Source organism: Haplochromis burtoni, unplaced genomic scaffold, assembly GCF_018398535.1.
Source record: "Haplochromis burtoni strain Fernald_Lab_line unplaced genomic scaffold, NCSU_Asbu1 Contig_719, whole genome shotgun sequence".
Classification (NCBI taxonomy): Eukaryota; Metazoa; Chordata; class Actinopteri; order Cichliformes; family Cichlidae; genus Haplochromis; species Haplochromis burtoni.
The window spans coordinates 166,403-193,927 of NW_024583080.1; the positions used below are offsets into that span (position 1 = coordinate 166,403).

General features: G+C 39.9%; 3 protein-coding genes across 5 annotated transcripts; 1 reads left to right on the forward strand and 2 right to left on the reverse strand.

The window, feature by feature from the left end:
• Positions 1-432: 432 nt before the first annotated feature.
• On the forward strand, positions 433-9,612 carry erlin1 (ER lipid raft associated 1). 3 transcript variants are annotated; one of them, XM_005950151.3, is made up of 12 exons: positions 433-535; positions 1,430-1,558; positions 1,762-1,843; positions 3,997-4,043; positions 4,130-4,191; positions 4,301-4,426; positions 4,517-4,590; positions 5,499-5,557; positions 5,713-5,804; positions 5,946-6,035; positions 6,142-6,221; positions 7,357-9,612. In XM_005950151.3, exons 2-12 carry the CDS (start codon positions 1,446-1,448, stop codon positions 7,546-7,548), a joined length of 1,017 nt encoding a protein of 338 aa, XP_005950213.1. In that variant the 5' UTR covers positions 433-535; positions 1,430-1,445; the 3' UTR covers positions 7,549-9,612. The 3 variants fall into 3 exon arrangements, with proteins under 3 accessions (XP_005950213.1, XP_005950214.1, XP_005950215.1); XM_005950152.3 differs by having other exon boundaries at positions 466-776; XM_005950153.3 differs by having other exon boundaries at positions 466-772.
• A 4,495-nt stretch (positions 9,613-14,107) lies between these two features.
• On the reverse strand, positions 14,108-17,407 carry spef1 (sperm flagellar 1). Its single transcript, XM_005950155.2, has 7 exons — positions 17,188-17,407; positions 16,925-17,036; positions 16,301-16,448; positions 16,128-16,173; positions 15,077-15,155; positions 14,871-14,976; positions 14,108-14,472 (listed from the first exon to the last, which is right to left on the reverse strand). Exons 1-7 carry the CDS (start codon positions 17,294-17,296, stop codon positions 14,359-14,361), a joined length of 714 nt encoding a protein of 237 aa, XP_005950217.1. The 5' UTR covers positions 17,297-17,407; the 3' UTR covers positions 14,108-14,358.
• Positions 17,408-18,269: 862 nt separating this feature from the next.
• Positions 18,270-27,393, reverse strand: adam8a (ADAM metallopeptidase domain 8a). The gene is made up of 22 exons (XM_042215437.1): positions 26,851-27,393; positions 26,521-26,616; positions 26,188-26,394; positions 23,804-23,947; positions 23,614-23,682; positions 23,055-23,224; positions 22,886-22,967; positions 22,660-22,802; positions 22,381-22,558; positions 22,196-22,285; positions 21,847-22,042; positions 21,669-21,750; positions 21,408-21,588; positions 21,238-21,324; positions 21,068-21,152; positions 20,621-20,732; positions 20,309-20,507; positions 20,060-20,107; positions 19,926-19,982; positions 19,762-19,812; positions 19,583-19,663; positions 18,270-19,330 (listed from the first exon to the last, which is right to left on the reverse strand). The coding sequence occupies exons 1-22, from the start codon at positions 26,920-26,922 to the stop codon at positions 19,286-19,288; spliced, it is 2,475 nt and encodes an 824-aa protein (XP_042071371.1). The 5' UTR covers positions 26,923-27,393; the 3' UTR covers positions 18,270-19,285.
• Between the last annotated feature and the right edge of the window lie 132 nt (positions 27,394-27,525).

Genomic DNA, 27,525 nt, shown 5'->3' on the forward strand with positions numbered 1-27,525 from the left:
TTCCTAAGTTAATTTGTAAATTTTTGTAGTAAACTGTAAATTGTAAATATTGTAAAACTTTTCTTCTGTCATTTAATGGTCGGGCATTGTACAGCTACAAGCATTTCACCCCCATGTCATACTGTGTATGGTTGTGTGTGTGTGACAAATAAAATTTGAATTTGAATTTGAATTTGAAAAAAATGAAGTGAAAAGAACTTCCTTAGTCCACTGGTTTTTCTGGACATCTGTCAAAGACTGGCGATTGTTTTATAATATTGGTTTTGTAAAACATTGATATCCATACTGATATCTTCTTGCGAAGCCATTTGGGTCTTATATATCTGTATAAATAAAAAGGTTTTATCAAGATTTTAAATAAAATAAATCGTTTGACAAATTCCACCCATTTACAATGTCACTTCTTTTATTTCCAACAGTCCTGAAGGCAGCATAATGCAGCGAGTCAAAGCAAGATTGAAACCTGTGGGAGGCGGGGAAATGGGGGTGGGACGTTGAATGCTAAGATCAGAAGGGGACACGGTTTGCTACAGCGGTAATTTTACATATTATAAGCCTGTGGTTTACAGTACGTACTGAAACATTATTTGGTCGAAGTGCAGGACGATTTAAAAGCTTTGCTTCACGCTAGTAGCCTAGCAAGCTTACATTAGCATTAAGCTACACTGAAACAGTGCTTCACTTCCGATCCCACCCAGTGAGAGCTAGCCAGCCAGCTAGCTAGCTAGCTAATCCAACCCAGCCAGCTAGGGTAAACGTTACCAACCGAGTGGTGGGTAAGCCTGTGTTTTCTTTTTCAGAATGTATTTGTTTTAATGTTATAGCTACATCAAAGGACCTGTAGCTTTGAAGCACATACGTTGCTTCATAAGTTGGATGAGGAGTCACTTGCTTGTTACCCTTCTCAAGTCTTTCTGTCAGCTAATCGTGCCTGTCACCGTTAGATGTTTAAACTAAATACACGTGAAGTGTACTTTAACTAAGCGAAGTCGTTAATTGTCACCAATCGTGTTGCTATATGATATGCATCGATTGCTGTTAAGGCAGCTATCATAGGCATAAAGGTTTCCATGTTTGACCTGGGTGCACCTGTGTTAATAGCTGACCGTCTCACTGGTGAATATAAAAGGCGTATTTATGAGAGTGTGTGTAACGATTTACTTAACCTCTTACTTTCATTACAATGGGGTGAAAAACGGGGTGCACGGAGCAGAAAAGCTAAGCCATATAGTGTGTTGACCATAGACTTACTGGATGTAAAGAGGCAGGTTTTATGGCACAGCCCATGCATTACTGATGGTTCACCTAAGAGTCTTGACTGCATGTATTGCTGTTTATAGTTACAGTTTCCACCTGATCACAGACGTGACAGTGCCCTGAGGACTTAGTGTTGTATAAATATTTCAGTATTTTCCTTTTCTGTCTGCAGGTGAGTGCTAGCAAGGATGACGATGCCGCATGTAGGGGCAGTATTTGCAGCAATAACAGGAGTGATGGCCATCATGTTGCACTCCTCTATTCACAAGATAGAAGAAGGACACCTCGCTGTGTACTACAGGTACATCAGGCCTGACTCATCACACCTGTTTCTAATGAAAATGACACCTGTACTAAGAATGTGGGAGTGCTATTTGTAAGCACCCTGTTTCAAATGATGGTTATAAAGTTATATGTCCTCTTCTTTTTTCCACCCTCATTAAATATAATCAAAAGAAAATCAGATGTTCTGAACTCTGGCCAAATAATTTGTATTTGTTTCAGAGGTGGGGCATTGCTGACTACTCCCAATGGTCCTGGATATCACATTATGCTGCCTTTCATTACCACCTACAGAGCAGTGCAGGTAAGCCTCTCTTTCCAGGCTTGAAACATGGCCTTTGAGCAAAGGCATGTGTAATGTAAGATTCAAACAGGAGGTGCCTGCGCTTTAAAACTAGAGTGGGATCTTCTATAAATAAGTCAGCTACAGCATGCAAACAGTTGTTATTCAACCGTGGCTGCAGGGGCTCTGTTTTACAACAAGTAAATGGAGCATTTACATGCCAATACATATATAGTTGTGGGCAGAAGTTTGCATACGCTTATCATTGGCATGAAAGTCATGGCAATTTTAGGTTTTTCATTGATTTCTTTGAGGTGTTATTTTTCTGGGGTAGAATGATTGTGCAGCCTACATCTTTAATGCCTTTAAGAAACAAGAATTGGTTGCACAGGTTTGAATTTATTTAGGATTTTCTCAAATCCACACTGTGTTGCAATTAAACATAGAGGTGCAAATATATACATACAAACCCTCTAATACTTATTTAAATGTCTCTTTACAAGTTCTGGCACAATTCTGTCTGGGTATTTGGCCACCGTTAATGGCAGAATTGGTAGAGTTCATTTAAATTGGTTGTTTTCTTGGTACAGACCAGGCTTTTAAGCATCATAGTTCACAAATTTCCATTTGTGCTTTGGGAGGGCAATTCCAGAAACTTGATGTTAGCCTGGTTTATCCATTCGAAAATCAGTTTTGATATATTTTTGGGATCATTGTCCTGCTGGTACACCCAACTGTGTCCAAGTTTTAACCGTCTAGCTGTTAATTTTAAGTGAAGTTGAAGATTTTGGAAATGGTCCTCATGCACTGTTATTTCATCCAATTTGTGCAATGTACCAGTACCTCTGGCAGCAAAACAGCCTCAGACCATGCTACAGCCAACACCATGCTTAACAGCTGTTATAGTGTTCTTAGGTTTGAAAGCCTTACTCTTCCAAGCATAAGTCTTGTCATTGTGGAAAAATAGTTCAATCTTTCTGTCATCTGACATAAAACCTTTCTCCAGAAGGCATTTGGCTCGTCATTGTTGGCAGCTGCAAAGTTAAGCTGGTTGGTTGGTTTTGAAACACAGGTTTCTTTCTTGGTTGCATGTTCTTAGTGTAGGGTGATATAAAACTCCCTTTACTGTGGACAGAGATGTCGATGTTCCAATAGATCATGGCAGGCTTGAGCTTTAGTGGTTCCTGGCTTGTTCCTGAACATTCTAACAAACATCCTCTCATTTGAGGGTGGTAGTTTGGGTCTTGTTCCAGACCTTGGCAACATATCCAGGTAACTTGAAGAATTATGGCTGTTTTGGAAAACTACTGTTACAGTTAACGAACGTTTACAATCAGAATTGTAAAAGAGTATCATAGTAATATAGTAGAATATGCTTTACACATTGTATGCATTCACCTTGTATTAACTTGAAACAACCATGCACTTCTTTATGTAATCTTGTATAGCTCCTAAATTATATAATGTAGTATAAAGTAGCATTGCACTCAATTTCAAATCTTAATAATACACTCACAGGCCACTTTAATAGGTACCTTGCTAGTACCAGATTGGACCCCGTTTTGCCTTCAGATCTGCTTCTCTGAAGCAAGTGCTGGAAACATTCCTCAGAGATTTTGTTTCATGATAGCATCAGACATTTGCTGCACATTTGTTGGCTACGCATCAATTATATAAATCTCTCACTCAACCACATTCCAAATGTGCTCCTTTGGACTGATATCTGGTGTCTGTGGAGGCGACTTGAGTACAGTGAACTGATTGTTATGTTTAAGAAACCAGTTTGAGATGATTTGACCTTTATGACATGTTGTGTTATTCTGCTGTAAGCAGCCATCAAAAGATCATACAGAGATGACATTTAAGGCTGTGGCATTTGAATGATGAAGAACTCCTGCAAATCAGAAAAGATAGGGGGTGCTTGGAGTCGTATGGCCATAAGCATGAAATAAGCAGGATGGATCCATGATTTCAATTTTTGTGATCCTGTGCAAATTGTAGTCCTTTATTCCCAATTTTGATGCTCAGTTTGAACTTCAGCTATGTTTAATAGCAGTTGAACCTGTTGTACCCTGGATTTTATATGCTCAGCTCTAACAAAAAGGGAAACACACAGGTCACTTATACTGATAACTATGTCACAATATTTTCAATGTTTGTTTGTTTTTTTCCAGACTACACTCCAAACAGATGAGATCAAGAATGTGCCTTGTGGAACAAGGTGTGACTGAACTTCCTAATTCAGCTGTTAATAAAGTCATTCCCACATTAATATATATTTACCTGAAATGTTTTTTTTCTTCACAGTGGAGGTGTGATGATCTATTTTGACAGGATAGAAGTTGTGAACATGCTCGTCCCCTCAGCAGGTGCAGCTTGTTTTTGTGAATTTCTTTCACTGCAAAACTTCCTTATTTTGTTGACTTATTAACCCTGTTGGCATCAAAGTAATTGTTGCTTTTGTTCTGCTATATTCAGTGGTGGACATTGTGAGGAACTACACCGCAGATTACGACAAAACTCTAATTTTCAACAAAATTCACCATGAACTCAACCAGTTCTGCAGCGTGCACACACTACAGGAGGTTTACATTGAGTTGTTTGGTTAGTACGTTTTGGTTGCATTTTACTACAATCCTGAAATTCCTGAAATTTGATCATACATTAGAACTTTTTCTTTTATTTTGTTTGCAGACATCATAGATGAGAATCTGAAGACGGCATTACAGAAAGATCTGAATGTTATGGCACCTGGACTTACAATACAGGTACCTAAACACACACATAACCTGCACATTTTCAGTGACATTTTAGGGATGATAAAATCAGCTAGTTGGTTTTGTGCTGTGACACATCCAGAACTCAGATTCCACCTTCCCTCATTCCCTCGCTCTGTCCCTTTTACAAAGACTTTAAGGTAACACTCAGTAGTTAGAAGTCTATATTGTACATAGTTTAACATTTCCAGCTGAAATAGAGAATGTTTAGTGGGAAAAAGGTGAGATCGCACATGGATCATGGAGCTGGTAAATAACACACAGTTTCATACCAGCTAGATTTGGGCACTAGCAGCAAATGTACAGAGAGTAGAGATTAACAGTCAGTCCTTCGTACTGCCTACTAGTACACTAATAGTGTTGTTTTTGTTTGTTTTTTCCTCTTCCTCGTTGGCAGTTGATCACCAAATAACCCAAACTTATTGCACGTTTTCTTCCGCACTAACCTGTGTTAATACAGTTAAAAATGCTCCCTTTGAGGTGAGGTAAAACAGAAGTCAGATTAAACTGTTGTTTACTGCATTACCTATTAGCTTCTTGCAGGAACTATAAATTCATTTTAAGCCGCGGGGTAAACCAGGTTACTGTCTGTTAGTGTTTGTTTAATGACCCCTGCTCATGGGCCAGGACCATTAGTGCACAGCTAGGAAGAAACAGATGTTAGTGTGTCACCCAAACAACCCCTCCCCCCAAACCCACACACACAATAAATAAAAATGAAAATATAAAAAAATAAATGACATTTGCTCACCAGTTTGAGGGGAGGAGTCAAAGTCTGAATAGATACTAGTAGGCCAATCTATCTGTTTCATGTGTCTTTTTATTTTTGTGAGCAATTTTCCCTCACTGTTTCCCTCTTTTTTTCTTTTTTTCTTTTTTTTTTACGGTTTCCGATAAAGGCAGTTCGTGTTACCAAACCAAAGATCCCTGAGTCTATCAGGAGGAACTTTGAACTTATGTGAGTTTGTACAATTGAAGTTACCAGCATAGACTTTGTACGTGGTTTAGTTTTATGTGATTTCCTCACTCAATTCATGCAAGACCACATGGAAAGCAAAATATTTGCAAGAACCTCATTTGTGTCTATCCTTGTGTGTGTTTGTGTATGTGCAGGGAAGCAGAAAAGACTCGTTTGCTAATAACAGCTCAGACTCAGAAGGTGGTGGAAAAGGAAGCTGAGACTGAAAGGAAGAAAGCCATTATTGGTAAATGCGCTGTTTTACTGTACAGCAGGCAGTTCCCTTTTTATTTGCATGACCATCCGTGCAATTTTAGCATTTTGCCTCTCAAAGTTATTCATGCGAAACCCCACTGCCAACCTCAGCCTTCTCTTTTCTGTCACACAGAGGCTCAGAAAGTGGCTCAGGTGGCAGAGATCCAGTTCCAGCAGAAGGTGATGGAGAAGGAGACAGAGAAGAAGATCTCTGAAATAGAGGGTCTGTCTGAAATCCTTTGGTTCCTTTCTGTGTCATGAATCTGTGTGTTCCTGAGTTGTGGTGTGCTGGTTTATTTGTCTCATTCAATAGTGCTTCTTTGTTTCAGATGCTGCCTTCCTGGCCAGAGAGAAAGCTAAGGCTGATGCAGAATTTTACACTGCTGCCAAGTTTGCTGAAGCAAACAGGGTAAAAAGACCCAAACAGTTTAAACACTTTGTTGTTAACATCAAATGCAGTCATCACAGATCGTATAGTTTTAAAACAGTAACACTCTGCTGAGAGGTGTTTTTGCAGTGGCTATAGTAATAAAAAAATCCCTAATGTAAAAGAGAATAAGGCTTGATTTAGACTTCTTTGTAGAGCCCATGATGTAACCTATGTAGGTGGCTGACGTTGTTGACGCATTTATGCTTGTGCTGGTCCAATATGTGTTAATTACCTTGTGGTTGTGTCCTGATGCGGTGTCAGCTGATAGAAACAGTTGAAATGTTGGGGCTTTTTCCCTCCCTGGTCCCTGCTCTTTGTAATGGTCTGTTTTGTTTTTGTTTGTTTGTTTTTTAATGGCAAACATATTTGTCCCTGAAGTTTTTCTACTTCTCTGTGCATACATTCACGTCAGTTCTGATCATTACAACAGTCTGCATCCAGAAATGTGTTGACGTTTGTGAGTTCTTATATTGATGCTATGATTATCATTCCTTATTTTGAGATGATGATCCATATTTTCTCAATGATAAATTTAAAAACTGCGGTGGAAAAAGTAGCCAGAAATTCACAGGAGGACTCTATTGTACTGAACAGACCATTTACAATAGTTGCGGGCTGCGTCGACTGCGTGTGTAGCTAAACTCCCAGGGAAGTGCACGTTAGATTACGGCATAAGTTATGGCGTAGATTTCCAGCAGTTGTAGTAACATAGTTTTAGTTTATGTTTATTTGTAGGTTTATACGGCAAACGCATGGATCCACACAAACCTGCTGTAATGATCTTAATAACCTCACTTCACCTGACCTAAACAGAATCAACTTTAAATAGATGCAGACTTTCGACAAACTCTACCAAACTGGGTAATTGCAGAAAGATGTCACAAACCATTAATTACCGTCCTCCTGACAAGAGTCAGGTCTTGAAGCAGCTCCATTTGATCAGAGTTAATTTAATTGCTCATCACTGAAGTTGGTCCAGCTGCAATGTTGCATTTATTTTTACCCATGTAGCTGTATATAGTCACATTAAGATAAAGTGTTATCACAAACAGCAATGTGATCCAGCACTAATTGAATCCTCACACTCTTCTGTCTCTCTTCTAAATCCCTACAGCTGAAGTTGACACCTGAATACATGGAGCTGATGAAGTACCAGGCCATAGCAGCTAACAGTAAGATCTACTTTGGCCAGGACATCCCGAACATGTTTGTAGAGGGGGGCAACGGTCCACCAAAGTCTCCGCGCTCCCCTTCATTGCCGAATGCTGAATCAGACTTCTTTAAAGTGAAGCCTGATGGACAGTGAGTCCACAGCTCTGCCTCTGCACAGGACAGGAGAGCTTGATGAGGAATTGTCTTGTCACTGGGGCGTAGAGCGCTGAACTGAAGATGATGATGATGGGTGGGGTAGCTTTTCAGCTAGTTTGGTGAACCGCACGCTTCAGTCTTAAATCTAAATGGCAAAAAAAGAGTGGGAGAGGGTTTAAGGTGGAAGAAAAGTGAAAGTGAGATGGGAGAATGTGACAGATGAAAAGGATTTTTTTGTTTGTTTTGTTTTGGGGGGTTTTCAGCCTTCCACATTTTTAAAAAGACGAGCTTTAGAAATGAAATTGATGCCATAGTTAAAAAACAAGCATAAACATGCTAATGCCTGAGAAGGTGACGGCAACTAGTCGCCCTAATTTACATGTGCTTGCAATCAGTGCGGTGTTTAACTTTTGCTTTTGGGGCTGCATTCATTTTTCGTTTTTCTTTTGTTATCTTTTTTTGTTATTGTTTTTTTGGATGCAAGGTCAATGATTTGTGATGAGCTATTGATTTTTGAGAGTTATGTGGCTTGGCTGCACTGGAATCTGACAGGTGACACTAATTAAAAGCTGGGTGGACAATGTATGTGCGTGTGATGGGGGTCAAGTCATCTCTGTGCCAACCTCACTTGCACTGACTTACTAAGGTGGCTGTTCTTTTAAGAGTATAAGGGCCCGTTTAAGCTGCTGGTGGATGAACTTGAACACTTGATGGGTTATATACAGAAGTGAGTGTGTTATAAATGTCCAGTTGAGTGAAATTATACAGATATTAGCTGTGGAGGGGTATCAGATTGGTAATGTAGTTTATTATTTAGTGTAGTATTCTGTTATTAGTTGTTTTTTGGACCTCCTGTGACACAGACTCTGAAGCAAATGAGAGGGGGGAAAATGGAAGAAAGATCTGGCGTTGCTTAAAGATTTAGTCTAATACAAATTGAGGATGATTAACAGCTGATTGTTGTAACAGCGAGCACTGCAGGAAGTAGAGATTATCATTAAAGAAGTCAGTGCATGTTTCTTTCTTCAGATTGGTTTCCAGAGCCGTGCATGTTGAAATTTTGAGTTTGGGATGGTTCAGATAGAGCCTTCAACCAACTCTGTTGTTATGCAGTGTCTTCATAAGTGGTTAAATGTAAACTCTCAGGACATGTATTAAATATTAATAAGACAGCTGTTTAATGTGCACTCTCCAAACAACAATTAATTCAGATGTTCACCATGAAGAAAGCTGCGGTTTGAGAGGAAAATGGAAAAGCACCACCTTTTCAGCTAGGTGTCTGTCTGGAACAATGCCAATTTAAGAGCATGCAGGGCGACTGAAATAGGAATAATATTTAAAACGAAATCGACATTTCATTGTCAATGTTTACATTTTTTATGGTGATTCATAACTAAGCGGACTACAGGATCTTCTGTCATTTCTCACCGAGATAATTGAAGTACCACAGAGCTTCCTATGACGACAGAAACTCGGAGAGGATTCACGTAACCTCCAATCGACAGCACGAGTTCTACTCAAAAACAAGTTGGTCTGTTTAGAGATGAATGTTGCTTTGGCTTAAGAAAAGATACGGGTTGGTGCTAGTTTTAATGTGTGTGTACATTTTGATTCTGTTCTGCTTTGCGTTTTAGAAACATGGAAATACAATTGAGATAACGAGCCTTAAATAATATAATGGTTTACCCCAGACTTAAAGGTTCAGTGATTCTTACAGGCTAAAAGGCTCCTCATAGACTTTGAAGATGTGCCGTTCTGTACGGATCGTCGCTCTCGCTTTGAAAGACTCAACAGGCAGTGAACCCGCGCTGTTTCTGTGACCTCCATTTGACAGTTTACCGCTGCACCTCGCAATTGCTTTGGTGGTGGGTTCAAATAAAAGATGCAAAAGAGGGGGATGAATCACTCACAAAAATAATTTTTGTCGATTTTTTTTTTTTTTTTTTTGTACAATCTGTGAAATTTAAACATTGTTTCCTTGTTTTAAAAGGTTTATATGCAAAAATGTTTTCAAGTTTTGACAATGTTCTTATGTAACAAATAAAACCTATTTTGATACCTCTCTTCTCTTTGCATTGATGTGTGGGCATTGTTGTGCATTCGAATGCCACAAGGAGGAGAACTTGTGCCATGGTAGATGAGTCACTTGGTTTGAATACTAGCAGTGGCAGACTTGATCAAAAGAAAGAAGGAAAATATTTTATGAATAAATGGATGGATAAAGACCCCAGGGACCCATTGAATATGTGTCAGTTTGTATGTATAGAAGTAAAATCAATCATGAGCTTGTACAAAGTTTAGAAACACCTTTATTTTATGTGCCAAGTTATAGAAGGAAACTCAAATTTCCCATACTATTTTGTGACACAAAACTACACATGCACACTAAAATATATTTGCATCTTAACTGCAGCACAAGTGCCTCAAATCTCACTGTTGTTGTATTTATGTCCTCCTTTTTCCAATGTTTTCAACAAGTGACATTATACATTATATCTACAGGTTTTCTATATGTTTACAAATTGATAGATATACCAACCCACATTTAAGCCTGTGCATAATTGGCATGATTTATATCCCACCACATATTCTAATAAGAGGAATTTATATGATGTGCGACTGTAGCTTTTTATTTCATTCCAAAGGCTGGGTAGTTGTGGAAAAATGAGCACGACTCAGTGAACACACTGAATATATAAACACGATCCATCACACAGTCCTTGTTGTTCTAACCCACATAATGTGTTGTAAACACTCCAAAAACAGATCTGTGTGAGTGTGTGTCTGTTGAGTTTGTAAAGTGGTCATCTGAAGAAAATAAAACCCGCTCTTCCCTCAGCACAGCCAGTCAGCTGTTCACAAATGCTTTCCAGGAAGCATTCAAAGTGTGTGTCAGTCCATGTTACCAGATGAAGGATGGCTTCCTCTTGTGACCTCTCAGCCCTCATGGACCCTGGTATCCTCTCACAGCCAAACCAGTGGTTTCTGGGGGAGGGGTTTAGCTTTTGATTGACCCAGATAAACTTTTCCCCCCCACTTTTGATAAGATTTTAAAGATATATGATCATATTGAGTGTTTTCGGGTTTAAATAAACTTCACTCCTCATTGATTACAAAGGAAATTTGTTGGGTTTTTTTGTGTTTTGGCCTGTGCTTAGTGTAATGGGTGGTCTTATTACTTCTTGCCATTTGCGCAATTCCAGCCAGTTTGAAGTCCTCTCTCTTAGGAAGTGAGGTTATGGTCAGGTTTTTTTCCCTTTCCTGGCTGAACCAGCGCTTTTCCTTTTGTTGCTTTTCATCAGATCCTGGATGATCCATCTTGCCTTGACATCATCCTGGATGTGTCCCCAGATACAGAAAGGTGTGGTCCCTCATCTCTGAGTAAATCTAGTTCCCAAACAGCAGGGTGATACTCAGTGTGATTCATCAGCGGCAGGCAGCTCCTTTATCAAAAGCAGCTCTGTTCTTCAGTTTTCCCTCACATTCTTATCCACTGTCTGTATTAAAAGGAGTATTAACTTTGCTATTTCCTACCACTTATCACTGTCTGAGTTTCTATGGAGACCCTGGTAATTTCTAAAGTCTGCTATACAATTAGGGCTCTTCTGTGGCTATGAATAGAGCTCTGTTTTGGGAAAATAACCCAAGAGATCATCAGGATTACTGTGTTTAAGACGCCAACATTGCTTGGTAAAACAGGTCTGCTTAATTTGTTTGCTTTTAAATTGTTCAAATAGTTGATTTTTGAGGGAAAAGGAAGGGAGAAATGGAAGCTAAGTAAACACTGTTTTTAATGTTTGCTGCTGCAGCCATCTTAACTCTTACAATCTTCAGTTTTTCAATCTGCTGTCAGGAGTTCCTGATAGCAGGTAGTAAGTACGGGGTACAAAGATGTGAACTTACATCACATCAATTTTCACCAAAACTCTTCTCTGAATGAAATTGTGTGAAATGCTAAAAACAAAACAGGGAATTATCAAGCAAAGCTGAGTTGATATGTCAAGTTATTATCTCAAATTTCAAGTCACTTCTGAGTAAGTTGAAATTTCAAGATGCTAACCCAAAAGTTTGACATGCTTAAAATAAATAAAAATGAATCAGTGGCAGAAAGAAACCTCCACAGGGAGTAAATGTACAAGTACCAGCAAAATAGGAAAACTCAACAAGGAGTTAACGACCAGCAATAAAAAAGTGCAAGCACAAGATTTCATGTAAAAAGGAATAAAGGCTTTAGCTTTCAAATATTTGACATATTGGAGCCTCTGTAAGTTCGGTTGATTTGATTATTTGTATACATTTTATATATATTGTTATATCTATTTTGAAATCTTAGCACGAACCTTAAATAAAATTGATTGTTGGTATCTTTTTAGAACTCTTCATGGCATAGAGTCAGAGGATTTGGAAACACGCCTCAGAGCTTTTGGTCCGTACTGACATGATAGCATCACACAGTTTTGTCTGCTGCACGTCCATGATGAAAATCTCATGTGTCGCACAGCATCACAAAGGTACAAATGTACATGTCAGATATTTATTTTAGATATTTTAAGTACTGTGATTGAAAGAAATGTATTACAGTAAAAGAAATCTAAATTTTGAATGATATTTTTTTAACATCTGTCCTTTGTATTGGACTTTGGGTCTTGCTTAACCACAGTGATGTAATGATGCTGTTTTCATCTTCCTGTGGATTTCTGGTAAAAATTTCTTTTTGTCTCATGAACATGAAATAGATGAGGGAAGCACATCTGAACACTAAAAACATTGTTTTAAGAAATAACTTCCCACAGTCAAGCTTTTGATTAGCTGTGCTGTAAATGTAGATCACCTCAGCCACTGCTCATACAGTGATCGGGCCTGTTATGAGATCAGGAAAGGTTTTTACTTAGAAATGTGGAAATCATCCGCTCATCTATGTTTAAGAGAGGTCCTTATTAAAGACACCTGGTATGGTCTTCTGCTGCTGTAGCCCATCTGCTTCAAGATTAGACTTGATGTGCATTCAGACATGCTCTTCAACATACCTTGGTTGTAACGAGTGATTATTTGGGTTGCTGTTGCCTTCTTATCAGCTCAAAGAAGTCTGGCCATTCTCCTCTGACCTCTAGGATAAACAAGGCATTTTTGCCCAGAGAACTGCTGCTCACAAAATGTTTTCTCTTTTTCAGACCATTCTCTGTAAACCCTAGAGATGGTTGTTTGGGAAAATCCCAGTACATCAGCAGTTTCTGAAATCCTCAGATCAGCCCATCTGGCACCAGCAACAATGTTACATTCAGATTCTCTTAAATCACCTTTCTTCACCATTCTGATGCACAGTTTGAACTTCGGCTTGAGTTCCTGCCATGTGATTGGCTGATTAGACATTTATTTAACCAGCAGTTGAACAGAAGTACCTAATGAAGTGAGTATATGTATTGGTTGTCAGGTAAACAGGGACATTTTCATATAGTGTGGTCCGGCAGCAGAACCACTTTAACTGGGTGTGATTGTGACTCATCACATATATTGTGTCACACTGAGTCAGATGTTTTCCATTGTTAGGCGTAATTTACCAAAAATAAATCAATAATTCATTAATTTAAATACATGCATTTGTTAAGTGTCTCCAAAGTGTAGTGGTTTATAAGCTAATGGATCCCAGGAGGAGAAACGTATTCCTTTATGGTTGCATCAAGAAGTATCCAGTGTAAAAGTCTGTCAGTTCAAACATGCAGAGCTACCTGCTGTGGCGACCCCTTGTGAAAAAAGGAGTAACTAAAATCTAAATCTAAAATAAGTGTAACTGTAAACTCATTAGGTGTTTGTTTTTCTCAGTCATTAATTAAGTGATAATGATGATTAATGAGGTGGCATGATTGTGAGCATGACAGTCACATTGGCAGGCAGCTGGAGATGATCAGCTGCTCCTGGTACAGCTCACGGGGTCACATGCCTCTCACGCCAACGAAGCCCACATAAAGTAAAATAATGAGGGACATCTCTCTCTCATTTGGCATTACAGAAAAACCTCAAGAAAGTGAAATGAACTTTATATCTGAAAAGCAGACGTTGGGCTGCGGTCTGCTGCTGCTGTGTCACGACTTCGTCAATGCTCCTGACTTTGATGTCACAGTAATTCTAAAAAAAAAAAAAATGCTCGATAAAGTGGAAGTGAAGTTATTAACTAAGTTCTGGTTAACTAAGGTCTGGTTTTCACACTTACACAAAAGCAGGAAACTTACCAAAAATGAGTGAAGGAAGGAAGTGGCTGCCGCCAAATGCAACACCATATATAGTTTTGTTTTGTTGGCTTTAACCCACGACTTGGCTTATTTGATACACTGCCCTCTTATTTAGTGAGACAATTGTGAATGGGGATTTGTGGCTTTATTTAGAAGCTGACAGTCAGAAATTATGGGCTGTTAAAAGAAGCCCAGAGATACCTTTCACAAAGAAGCAACTATTTATATTCAACAAGTCATGATTTCATATAAAAGGGTCATGAAGCATAAACACAGAAGATTCAAGATATAAGGCAGTGGATCATGTTATTAAAGAAAGAAAAAGAGACATTTCTGCATCCTGAAGTGTGTACATTTTATGTTCTGGGATAAAATTCCATTTTTTTCTTTTTCAAAACAAGGATTTAAAAAGTTCACATCTGGAATCTCCCTTGTGCATTTCAACAGATGTGACAGTTTTAGCTGGTGGGATTAGATAAGATGATCATTTGCCTTAACAAATATTTCTTTTTTACAAAATACAGGTTTACATATCAGAACTGCTACAGACATTTCTCTGTCTGTATAGTTTCACAGCTGCTTCAGTGTGTGTTGCCTCTTGCTTTGTACGTCTCCAGATGCTGTGTCAGATCTTGAATACGGACATCCTTCAAGTGAACCAGATGTTCCAGCTTGTTCACTTTCATCTGGAGGATCTGCAAACATACACGACCAAGAAAACCAAGAAAAGAAAAAGAAAAGAGGGATGAGGCTAAAGAGAGGATATTTCTTTGAAGGCTTCTGAAAACTTCATAGTGCGGTGAAAGGAGAAGTTGCACGTTTGTGTCATCCTTCTGCTTCTCTCTAAACATGCAGATGTGACCACAGATGGAAAAGAAAAATAAGGGTTATATCCGCTGAGCAGATACTGACTCACTCGCCACTGCTGACACAGGACATTACACATGCCTAACACACACTCCTAAATATTTTTCTCCATCACACACACACACACACACACACACACACACACACACACACACACACACACACACACACACACACTTTAGCAGAGTGTTTCCTGCATTCATGCATGTCTGCATGCAGACTTTACCTCCACAGTCTCCATCAAAGACATAATTGCTTTTTCTTTTTCCTTCAGCATTTGTTGGAAAGCAGGATCCATGTCTGAATAAAACTTTACTGCACGCTCCACTTTACTGTACCATGAAAAAAAGAATGGACAGGCTATTATTTTTGTTTTAAATGTTCTTGCGATTCATTGCATTATAATTAAAAGCAGTGGTTTTTTGGTCATACCTGTTTTTCTGCCTGTTCTTTTCATCTTTTTTCAATTCCTCCAGCTGAGTTAGAAGTCTTATCTCAGTCTGTTGAATTTCTGAAGAAAAAAAGTGTCTTGTTTTACAAACTATGATGCGAACAAAACACAATGACTAAAAGAATATATACAGCTGAGTAAAAGAGATAAGGCTTGGTGGCAGAAAGGGTGACGACCAATAGCAGAAAGAGGGTGAAACGCTGAAGTAAGATTAGTAGATAAAGGAAAAAAATATCAGGCTTTAAGTCAACGGTGCTGAGCTCAGGCCAGCGATAAGAGCCATGTGGAAACTGATACGAGAACCTGAGTCATGTGTCTGATGGCGGGAGCGAGTGTAGACGGAAGAGGAAAGAGCAGAGGGTGGAGGCACTGGCCAGCTTTGATAGGGACGGATGAGGTGTGGGAAACAAGTTCACTCCTTTAGGGTGGTGGAATTTTCTTCTAATCAGTTCTCCCCGATTCCTTCAAATGGACGTTTCTTTGTGTTTCTGATTGGTCACTGCTATCTCTGGGATAGATTACACTTAATTTGGGCCTGAGAAGATCTTGGAGACGCTTCATTTCAGTGACAAAAACAGCGATGAACAGTCACTAAACTGCTCCCTTAAACAAAAACCAAATAAAGAGGGGGAAAAAAACACCTTGCTGAATGCTGAATATGCTGACTTGGTGTTTGGGAGTTGACCGGCAGATATAGCTGCATTAACAAAAAAAAGTCTAAAATAACACCAAACTCACTTCCTGTGCTAAATAAAGCACATCTTAGCTTCAGTTTTGTTTGGCTTCAGTTAAATAAAAAACAACTGTTTCAGCTGATATTCTGCACAAACTACACTATCATTATGACACATGCTGCAACATGCATAAGGCCAATATAAAGTCATTGCATTTATCCTAATTCAGCTGTTTTATTTCCATAATTTACTTAATGTTACTGACTTCATCACAGTTTGTAACTTCCAGCAACACCTACATCACTATCGTGTGATGTGATGCAAAGCCAAATATGGCATCAAATGCAGAAGACTGTACCTTCATGAGGTTTCTCCTGGTTCCTGGTGTCATAATATTCCATATCCTAAATTTATAAAACAAAATATATATCCACTGTAGTTAGATTAACATGGACAAGCATGCAGTAATTCATATTTTGCATTCAAATAGACAAAAAAAAAAAGACCTATACCGTGTGTGTCACTACACACCAGTATGTTGTTGGTGGTGTACTCCAGTTTCTTGTCTATCTTCTCCCTGAGGGTGCTCAGGACAGGCACTATTGCTCCTGTGGTGCTCTGTGCAATTTTCTTCAGTGTCTCCTCAGGCACATGGAAGTCCAGCTTGGAAAATACCTTCCTATCCTCATATAAATAAAAACACATGTTTCTAATACCTAGAACTATGCACAGTAGTATCAGCAGACTCGGTGTGATTTAACTGATGAGACACAACATAGGAGCCAAAATGTTTTCAGCAAATTCCCATAAATCTGAAGCTGGCTTTGTGCCATATCAGTGGCGAGGGATGGAGTGAGTGGGTGTAAGTAGGATATGTCCGCAGGACCAGATGTGGAGGCCCAGGAAAAATTTTATTTGGATGGGAAAAACATTAGGCAATGTCTGTCATTCCTATTAAGAGATATTAATTAGCCATCTAGCTTTTTAACTTTTTTGTAGCTTGTGTACAAGTTTTTGTGGCAGGCTGTTAAAATGTGATGTTTTTCAGCTGTGGAGAGTGTTTTTCTCTGGCTGGGATGTAGTCATTCAATCCACCAGATTCAGAAGAATCACACACACAAAAACACACACACACATAAAACAGTGATGTCTTGCCTGTTGAGCAGGTTCCAGTTGCTGAGCTTCTGCTGTGTGGAGTTTGCAGAAACATAGTTGTGCAGATCAACAAGCTTGGGGAAGAAATATTTTACCACCTCAGCAGCCATCACTAAGGTTCAAAGAGAAACTTAGTCAGTTCACAAATAAATAAAATTACCGTAGCTGGAGACATGGAGCTATGCAGATCATATTACTCCTGCTGTTACTGCTTGATTGTTTGGTTAGCACCTCCATGAGGACTGCTACGCTAACTTTACTACCTGCGTCGCTGAAGTCTCTTGTGATGTGTCTTTTGGGCCGGGACAGCGGTATCTTATCTATCCACGCAAACAGGTCCTGTAGTTCCTCTTCGTTCAGTTCTCGTTCCATTATTTATAAAATTACAGTCGTTTCTGAACGATTAAAACAGTCTTCATGAGCTAACCTATAGCTTCAGCCCACCTCAGGTTGTTTGAAGCGTTGCTAGGCGATCAGCTGTTAAAGGGCCAGTTCAACCCCAAATCAAAAATATAGATTTGTTTCTCTTTTGGCCAATCTTTGAGGGATTTGGGGTTTTAGGGAGTTGCAAAGTCTTTCAGTTCTAATGTTGTGTTGTTATCGGCCTTCTCTTGAATACATTCAGTCAACTTGTGTTGCTCTGGTGCTCAAAGCATCTAAAATTAAGCACGGCATCTTGCAGACATCATGACCCCCAAATCTACCCTTGAGGAGAGGCTCCTGGTAGTAATGGTAACCCCTTCATCTGGAGCAAACTCACCCTGTATGCTTTAGCAGTTTCTCTCCTTTTCCATATCCATACTTCTCTCTCTCATCATTCTGGAACAAGTTCGTCTCGGTTTTGTGTTTCCATTGTTTTCTGTGACGCTTTTAGTTGGTTTGTGGGAAACTCTAACCTGGCCTTTATATTCTTGAGTGTAACCAGTGGTTTGCACCTCGTTGTAAACTCTCTGTATTTCAAATGAAGAAGGCATCTCCTTATTGCAGACCTTGACAATGATACACCTCCTCAAGAGTGTTTGCCATCTTTTGAAGTCAAGTTCTTGGAGGTTTTCTTTTCATGACCATGGAATAATTATGTCATCATGCACCTTAATTCTCTTCTGTGGTATTTCAGCCCTGTTGGTGTGGCTGAGTTGATGAGTGCATTCACCCTTTTCATGTATCAAATTTGACTTTTTTCATTTTTTTTTAAATCTCCCTGATAGGTTTGTTTAGGCTTTTAGCTGAAGGCAATCAATGTCTCTTTAGACTCTGAAAATGGGGAACTATATAAAAATTACTATAACTGAAAGAGTTAATGCAATGGTTTATTAAAAATCCCTTTGAATTAAAGCTGAAAGTCTGGACTCCATTCACATGTTGAATCAGGTTTTGCAGGGAAAAACTACAAAATCAATCTTTTTTTCCCCAACCAATTATAGATCTAATTGAGTTTTGTTCTAACATTACGCTGCTGATAGGACAGAGCAAAAAAATCAACAGAGAGTCACAGATGTTAATGTGAATATCTTCTGGATCATCTGGATATAAAGACAGAGAAAGTGACAGAAACACTGAGTGTGATGGATCACGTTTATTGCAAGCCAATAAATTAGAACATTCAGAACTGAAAGATTTAAAGACAAATCGAGGGTGAATCCTCATCATTGGTATTATGAGTGAAAGGACTTTGTGATCTTGTCTGCTGCATAGAATAATCAATATCCTTTGACATCTATCAGGTCAGCACGCAAAATAAAACAGATATATGTACTGGTTCAGTTGCACAGTCAAGCATAGACAGGTCAGTACAAAGAGTTTTTAAAAAATGACAAGAAAAGACCTTCTTCAATTAAAAAAATCTACCTGTAAAGTGCTCATGCCACATTTTAAAATCCCTTAACAACCATATTTCAGAGAAATGCAGTACCAAAAAAAATGTGAGGGAAAAGGGAAAAGGAACAGTTACAGCATTGATAGTGCAGTTACCTTATAAAATCTTCACATATCCCAGGATTTAGGCAAAAAACAAACAAACCCAAAAACCAAATGTTTCCCTTTAAAAAGACTCAAATAAACTAAACAATCGTCATGGCAGCAGTGCCATTTGTCATTCATAAAGCACAGAATATGAGTCTGCTGATCATTACTTCAGGTTTTCATTAACATACTGAAGGTGTACATAAGCAGTGGTAATCCTCAAGGAGACCACAAAAGCTGTGTTGCTTAACAATGCCGATTCTTCAGCGGATCCTGTTTCTACTTTAAAACAGAAGAGCGTCTCCAGACAGGATCTTCTTGGTCCTTCTAGGTGAGACAAAAACAATGTCCCCTGTCAGAGGATTTCAGTGTTTACACCTCGATGAATTAGTCCCACTGTCATCTGGGCCTGCTGGGAGGCATCAGGGCAGCCCTCCCGCCGAGCTAGGGGAGCAGATAAATAGTATTAGCACACATACTTGGGATGAGACATTTTTATTCTCCAAACTTGGTCTTGGTGTGTTTATTTCCCCATGTTAGTGCCTCACCAACTCACTGGTGGTCAGGAGAAGTTTATATGCTTACTGATTCACTGACTGCTTGTTCATTACACTGCTATGCTAGGACAGAGCCAAAAACCACAGACATCTTCATAAACGTGATAGCCTCTGAGAATGTCTGAGTCTGAATACATACCAGCTGAGTGTGAGGCAATGAAGACAGGACTGCGGAGGGCTTTGGCTTCGCTGGAGGCATTGGGGGCTTTGGTTTCATGATCTGAGAGACAAAACAGTTCATGTTTTAAAGAAGCAGCAAACGCAAGCACTGTTAAATGTGTATACGCAAATAATGAGTTCAGTTTGAACGTTATTTACCGGCTTTGTTGTGAGTGGTGGCAGAGGTCTCGATGGAGGCAGTGGCTTACTCTGAAAAAAAAGAGAAAAAAAAGTATATATATAAGACCAGAATAATGATACTAAAATAACAATTTTTAAAAATAATTACTGCCCCAAAAGACAATGAAGACATGCAGTTTTACCTCAGTAAAGATTGGCTTTCTTGAAACAGCTGGAGCCTGCGTGAATGGCTTTATAGCCTAAATAAAAACATTTATTTACTAGTTGAAACATATAAATAACATTTAAATGAAGCTGGAACCGGAGGTCAGATTACCTGCTGAAACACAGATGGCTGGGGTACGGCTGCTGCTTTCTTGGGCGGCTGTAAAGGGAGAAAATAGAAATGAGTACAGTCTAAAATTTTATTTTTTAAGCCTTATTCCTCACTGGTTTTTGACAGTTTGACTAAAATACAAGTCTGTTTATGATTTGAATTTGGTCCAATAACACAGGCCAAAATCTACTGCCACAGCACATTACGGCACTCTGGTGGCAAATCTGCTACATCACAGAAGGTGCTCACCTCTGGAGCTGCTCGGCTGGGCTTTAGTGCTCCAGTCTGTGGTCTGGTAGGAGCAGAGAAGAGCGGTTTACATGCTTGAGTGGCCGACGACTCCAAAAATTTAGGCTGGCTGATTTGTGCTGATCCAAGAGGAGGCCTGCGTCGTTCGCTGCTCGACCGAAACAACGGGTTGAACTGTCCCGCGGAAGATGGGAGGTATCTGCAAGGAAATATGCACAATTGCTTAAAAGAAACTCTGACAAGCTTATAAAGTTTTATTTACTTATTGTGGTGATCCAAAAGCTAAAAGAGAGGAGGAGCTCCTTTCTGTACCTCTTCGCAGGCTGTCTCTTTCTGACGTACCACATCAAACTCCCGATAACCATGAGCAAAAGAAGAAGTAAGCCAGCCACCAGTGACACTATGAACTTAACCAGGCCTGACTCTGTACACACACACAATAACACAACAGATTAGGCCAATGAGATTTTTTTTGCCCAAGGATGAGCAAATAACAACATACGTCACCCCCCTCAGGAAGCAAACTCCTCTGTAACATAATTAGGGCGTATGTACACACTAATAAGGAAATGCCACTGCATCAGTGTCTGCTTGTATTCATCAGAACAGAGCACGATTGTTTTAAGGCCCATGAGAAATTCAATCCAAGTATTGCAGCTCAGTGGAAAACAGAGCATAAGGGTCATGTGTAAATCATGGTTATTAAAAGGGCAGGGAGAAGCGGGCTATCAGTGGGTGTATGTCAGGATAGTAGAGTACCTTGAGGCAGCTCGGACTGCTGCACATCACAGAAAGGTGGAGCCCAGCCAGGATCGCAGTGACACTTGCTCTCATGATTGCAGACCTGTAAGAGATCCCACTCATAGTACGCATGTTGTGCTGCCATAAATCCACAGTGCTTTAGAGTGCCGAGGATCTAAAGTTCTCACCCCACGGTTGTTGCATTTGGCAGAGCAGTCATTTCTTCCATACATTTTTATGTTTTTTATGTCTTGACACTGTTGATTGTAACATACCTAAAGGACACACAAAGACTTTGCAGGAATCTGTAGCGCATGGATGTTTTCTTCATTTTAGCTACAAAGAGCAGCTTTCTCACCATGTTTTTGCCGCACTTAGTGCCAGTAGGTACCATGTCCAAATCTTCGGGGTAGTTATCTTCAGGGTTCATAGTTGCCACATTGCACATGTCTCCGTTTCCTACTTTGTAAAGGGACTTCCTGGATGTCACAGGGAACTCCCATCCGCCGGAACAAAAAAGTTGACCACAGGACTGATCTCTGTAACCGAAAACCACAAGGGATGGTTTCAAGAACAAACAGTACCAATATGTGCAATTGTAGAGCTTTGGATTGCATACCGGCCTGGGCATCTCTGGTTAAAGTGTGTCTTTCTGCAGTTTCCATGCAGATAGAAACAAGCGTCTGAAGCGACTTCAGCATCTGAAAACAATCACAGCAAAAAATACAGCTTGATGAGTCTTGATTATTAAGAATAAAGCACATCTGAAGCAAACTGTGATTCACTAGTTTCTTAACCTGGTCCCCAAAGCCTCTTGCAGTGATCCCGGCGTGAAGGACACTGTCCATTGTAGCAGTACCCTGTTCCATGGTTACACAGCAGGCCATTCTGGGTGTAGGCGTCAGTCGGACAGACAGCAGAGAAGCCGGTGCAATATTCTGCCAGGTCGCAGTCTCCTGCTTTCGGTCGGCAGACGCTGCCTGTCGGTTTCAGCTACGGAGCGGAGAGGAACACAGATGGTGATGTACCGACTACTAAAATACACGCACTCACACATAACCAGCCAGACGGCACAGTCAGACTGTGTCTTGTTATATAGTAACATAATTAGTATCAGTGTGACTTCACACAGTGAGTAGTACTTACTTGGCAGTTGTGGCAGCACTCTCCCTCTCCACACTGGGCTCCTGCATTCAGTTTGCAGGTGGTGGCATTGCAGCAGGGATTCTTGCATTCCTGGCAGGCATACAGAGGCATGCACATCTCAGTCATCATTGTGTGTTTCAGTAATGGGAGTTTGGCTATACAAAACGAACGTGATATGCACAAACCTCCACCGTGCCGCAGTCGCACTCCTCTCCAGGCTCTAAGAAGGCATTTCCACACATGGGGCCCCCATAAACTCGATCGGTGGAAGGAGTATTGAGCAGACATGCCGGGTTGATCTCCTCCAAGAACTTGCTGAGCTGCTGCCGACTGCAGCTGCTGAACAGCTCCGGATACTTTAAGCTAGAGGAGGTGGACGATAATAAGACCATATCAGATGTTTTTCCTTCGAAGGTCTGCACATAGGAGGGTGTTCATTTGCACAGGTGCAAAGCTGAGCTTACCCAACGCTCTCTGACATGATGCAGCCTTTTTTTGACACAGAAGTGCCACAGACACAGTCTTCAGTGTCGTGGGACAAGCCCAGGTTGTGACCCATCTCATGTGCAATGGTGGAAGCCACTCCAATTGCATTAGTGTTATGGTCCTGTGCGACATTTAATTCACAAACATTTAATTTCCACATCTTTCCACTTTTAATTAAAGAAATCCACATTGAAACATGACTACCTCATTGACAGCTCCAGAGTTAGAGGTGCACATAGCATTGGTGTTTGCTAAGCCTACAGTGGAGCCATCAAAATCCACAGCTCTGAAAGGTGATGAGGCAAAATGTTTACAAATTATCTCATCATTTTTTAGATAGGTTTAGTAAGCAGTAGAAAGACGAACATCTTACGTTATGAACTGCGCATTGTCATGTTTGGTCCTCGGCAGAAGGTGCTGCTGACGCCACTCAAGGAAACGACGGAGGGTGACCTCAGGGTCAGTGCTGACATGTATTTGATCTCTGTATGACCAGATATCCAGGCCGACGAGCATCACACGAACGCCCACAGGGCGATAGAGCTGAAACAGAGCAGCGCGGTGAGCGAAATCAGTTAAAACCAGCATTTGCAAAACCACAAAATGCTTCAAGCAGCAGATTTTATAAATGTGCAACAGGAAACTAATGTTGGGTCTAGTGCTGCAAGATGATGCATACACATTGGGAGTATGCAAAGAGAATTGTGGGATATGTGTGAAAATTTTCAGTTAAGGTGTGAAGATTCACAGTTAAAGTTAGATTTTTCACAGTGAGAAAAAAAAAACCTTCTCCTTCCTTTTACTGGTCAGATTCCAGTCAGTAAAGAACAAAGTATCAGGACACATTTCTTGCGTGAAATCCAAAGTGAAAGTAAAGCTTGAAGACGTGTGGGACACGAAAACACAGAAACAGTGCCAAGACACAAACGTACTTTGTCCACGTGGTTTGCTATTTCAAGCGCTCTGGCCTCTATTGTCTTCTTACTGCCAAACTTCTTATACTGAAAGAAACCATTATTTCACTTAGTATCACATTTAACAACATGCCATGAACAAAAGAAGATCTTACACCTCAAAAAGTGTCTTACTCGTGACTAGGCAAAAGAAAAAGTGAGCTCAAACCTCTCTATGGTCAACCACAACAACCAGCTCCACCGTCCTGGGTCTCTTCGTTCGCTCTGCTTTCTGAGCTCTGCTTTTCTGAGAAACACAAAAGACACATGATGTGTTGAGTATTTGTGTATGTGTACCTGTTTGGTTAGGATTATGTGGTTAAAGGGTGGTTAATGAAAAATAAAAAGTTTCAGTGTTTGGGGTGACTGTGGTTCAGGTGGTACACTGAAAAAAGTGATATTGGCTCCTTTTAGATATGGCATATTTTTATTTTGGTATATCTTTTTAATTCAAATGAGTAATTCCTGTCTACATATATAATTCGAGTAACTCCAGAATACATTCCCTGCGTTTTAATCCAATTAATTTTAGTTAATTAAATGTAGCTCAAAATGCTTAAGTATGTTTTTCATAGCCTCCTGCTGCCACAGTGGCTGCAGCCAGGTCCTCTTGTCCTGCTGGGCCATTTTGCGCATGCGTTAGGACAGGCCACCATTTTGCGCGCGGACTGAAAGCAGACGTTTTGTGTGCTGCAAGCGGGCTCAAGTTAATCACACAACTTCGTGTAAAGGTGGACTAGCTTTGGTAAGTAGACCTTTTCCGGTTGTTTTTGTTTTATTTTTTTTACCTCAGTCAAAGCATGTTGACTCTTTAAGACGTGTGCACATGGAGAAAGAAGTCTAAGTAGTTGTACGCCTCTGAACTTTGTCATGATTTGACCTAAGCTAGCTATGTGCTCTATTAGCTACTGCTCTATTAAAAGAGTAATTTAAAACTGCTACGTTAAATTGTCATGTTTTTAGCTTAGTTCTGGTGGCACACGTTGTACTAACAAATTATGGAACGAGGCAATTTCTCTGTTGTAGTTAGCTGTAAAGTTCACTGTAGTCGCCTGCAGTTTTAAATTGAGAAATCGTCCCTCCCGCCACAACATTGGCATTAAGGAATAGTCGGGCGGGGGAGGGGGCTTCTGAACGCACCTGCACAGTCAGGGTGCAGTAGGAAATAAATAAGTAGGATTGGCGTTGCACAACGTCTTTTGTGCAGAAACAAATAATGGTTGAAAACTGTGGAGGAGAATAACTCAGTGGTTGCCAAAAATGTGAGATCAAAAGGCACTGAGAGTGATGTTTGTCAGGACTGAAATTAACTCAGAAAAGAAGTTGCTTCACTTGATAGAGCTGTTGAGTGCTATAGCCAGCACAAAGTTTTGATCAAGGATGAACTTGCTCAACCGTACACCCCTCTATCAAGGAGCCACAGTGACACTTTTTGAAAAGGATTGAGGCTCGAGTGTGAAAATAAAAGAAAACAAACAGTTAGGGCTTCGGGATAGACATATAGATTAAAATTAATTAACTCTGCAGTTATCTAATAATTTACCACGGTACAGTGTGTGTTTTGCCACTTGCTAATATGCCTACTAATTGATATGCGCTTCTACACAAATCACATGTGCAATTCATTTACTTATTCCAATTGAATGAAAGGTTGATATAATGTTTTACCACACTTTTTTTTTGTCTCTTCTCAAAACATTATACGGACTAGAACTTTGTGAAGAAACGTCAAATGATGGTTATTTGAAAGAATGGCAAGAGACATGACTTTGAAAAGTTGAAGAGTCAATTTCAAACTCCCGTTATGTGAAGCACAGTGAATGGAATTTCTTAAGGGAAAGACTCATGAAGATCTCAGATCCATTGGTATTCGGGATGCAGTTACATACTACTAATGACCTATGAAATTATCTGTTGTCGTGTATGACGAAACATATTCCTTATCGCAAGAGCTTATTGGCAGTAATTTGTGAGTAATGTTTCGTATTTACTCAGTCCAACTCAAGGAGCTGGATGGTGAGACTAGCTTTTCCAACTAATCATTTGGTTTAATCGACAACCTTAAAATCCCCCTACAAACTGTAGTCTCTTTTTGGAATGAGCTTTGAGCTGAATGGGCCATATCATAATAGGTCGACCGCGCGTCTGGGGCTTCAATTCCGTGTGGGGGTGGTGAGGTGCGGCTAGTGTTCTTAAAGTCGATAGTTCCATTCACTGACCGAGTCAATCAAACTTGCTCGCTAACGCAATGATCGCAATGCCTAGCGAATAAGACAGTGCAATTGGGCCGGTAGTATTTGTCAGGTTCAAAGTTGTCCATGTCTGGCAGTCTTGACTTTCCTCTGCATCCGAGCATAAAATCTGTCATCTATCCTTCACCAAAAGCAAATAAACTTCCAGTCTCTCTCTGTCCTATAACCTATATTCATAATGGTCCAATAACTTCTATAGGCAGCTCATCCATATTCTAGACCACAGTCAGACAGTGAGCTTGAGATCATGTTGCATGGCCTTTCCTCCCTCTCGGACTAAGTTTCACTATTCCCCTCTTGCGTGTTTGATTTCATTCAATGCATAGATTACTCCAAGCATCAATGCACAAGCTTGGGCCGGAGATCCAATGTTGTCCATGACTATCTCCCCTTCAACAAATATTCCAATGTCATCATAATGTCCATTTTGTCCATCCTCCTTGTTGATGACATAAATGCCCATGGTGTGCTTCTTTAGGCCTCTCTGGATGTCATCTCCTTCAATGTCCTAAACATTTAATAAAAAGGTAAAATAAAAACAATTAACTCTACAATTAAATTCCAATCTAGTCGTTTGTGTGTGTGTAAATATCTAAGAAGTGTGTGTATAGATGACTTGCTAACAATGACTTACCAAGTACTCCCGAATAAGGCTTCCGTCCTCTTCACCAAGGTAGAGGCAAAGTGCCCTGAGAACTGCTTCCCTTTTCACTTTAACATCACTTTCAGCCTGTTTAAAGAGAGTTGCTGATTAAACCAATTTGGAAAAAAGAACAATGTCTGACATTCGCAATAAGTAAATTTTATCACAAGTCAGTTCAAACATAGTAAATAAAATTTATATATGAAAATTTCAAAATTTAGATTGCTTGGCCGGTCACCTAAAATGGCTTATTTGACTCACCAGTGACTTGCCACTTAAGACAAATTAAATCCAAATAGAATTTGCAATATTCAGATTTACCTCTTGCATGATCTGCAAGTGGTGGGCAAGTTTCTGCCCAGAAACACCGCCCTTCTTCTGGAAAACTGTCATCAGCTGAGGTGTAATTCTGTCTAACTGTGCCGCGAAGGTCGTCTCCAGTTGAAGTGTTGTAATACGCTGGAATTCAGCATTTACCTGTATCACACACACAGAGAAAAAAAAAAAAAAAAAAAAGAAGACTGGTGCTTAATCATTGGTATGGTTATTTTGTTATTTCTTCATTAAATGCTACAATGTAATTGCCATCACTTCATAAAGCATGATTAGCATATGGGTTAGTATACAGTGCATAAAGGATGTTACTACTGTTAATCAAAGAAGAAATTAATGGCATCAGTCCATTTAGCGGGTTTAAAGGGTTTTAAAAAGCAGATATTTGTCTGTTTCAGGTGGTTGGCAACACATTTTCCTGTGCTCTTTGTCCGCTGGTGGGAGTGTCTCACCTGTGAGGTCAGCACCTCTTGGTGGTGAGAGGTCTTAGGGGTTTTAACTTGACCCATTTATTTTTTTATCTTATGAGCAACAAAGCAGAATCCGCGGCAAGATCTTTGGTCTTGTGTGGTGGAGAGTGAAGGAAAACGGTTTTACTTTAAGCAGGTGTGCTTTGTTAAAAAAATGAAACATTGCAAACTCCCAGTCGATTGTTGTTCCTAT

Excerpts from the sequence above, each read along its gene's own strand:
- erlin1 (XM_005950151.3), top strand. The coding sequence starts at position 1,446 with ATGACGATGCCGCATGTAGGGGCAGTATTTGCAGCAATAACAGGAGTG. Across the intron at positions 1,844-3,996 it reads CCACCTACAGAGCAGTGCAG|ACTACACTCCAAACAGATGA; the intron begins GTAAGCCTCTCT and ends GTTTTTTTCCAG. Across the intron at positions 4,591-5,498 it reads CACCTGGACTTACAATACAG|GCAGTTCGTGTTACCAAACC; the intron begins GTACCTAAACAC and ends TTTCCGATAAAG.
- spef1 (XM_005950155.2), bottom strand. The coding sequence starts at position 17,296 with ATGGAACGAGAACTGAACGAAGAGGAACTACAGGACCTGTTTGCGTGG. Across the intron at positions 17,037-17,187 it reads AAGAGACTTCAGCGACGCAG|TGATGGCTGCTGAGGTGGTA; the intron begins GTAGTAAAGTTA and ends TTTGAACCTTAG. Across the intron at positions 16,174-16,300 it reads ACACCACCAACAACATACTG|GATATGGAATATTATGACAC; the intron begins GTGTGTAGTGAC and ends TTATAAATTTAG.
- adam8a (XM_042215437.1), bottom strand. The coding sequence starts at position 26,922 with ATGACAGTTTTCCAGAAGAAGGGCGGTGTTTCTGGGCAGAAACTTGCC. Across the intron at positions 26,395-26,520 it reads GCCTTATTCGGGAGTACTTG|GACATTGAAGGAGATGACAT; the intron begins GTAAGTCATTGT and ends TTAAATGTTTAG. Across the intron at positions 23,683-23,803 it reads TTGTGGTTGACCATAGAGAG|TATAAGAAGTTTGGCAGTAA; the intron begins GTTTGAGCTCAC and ends GGTTTCTTTCAG.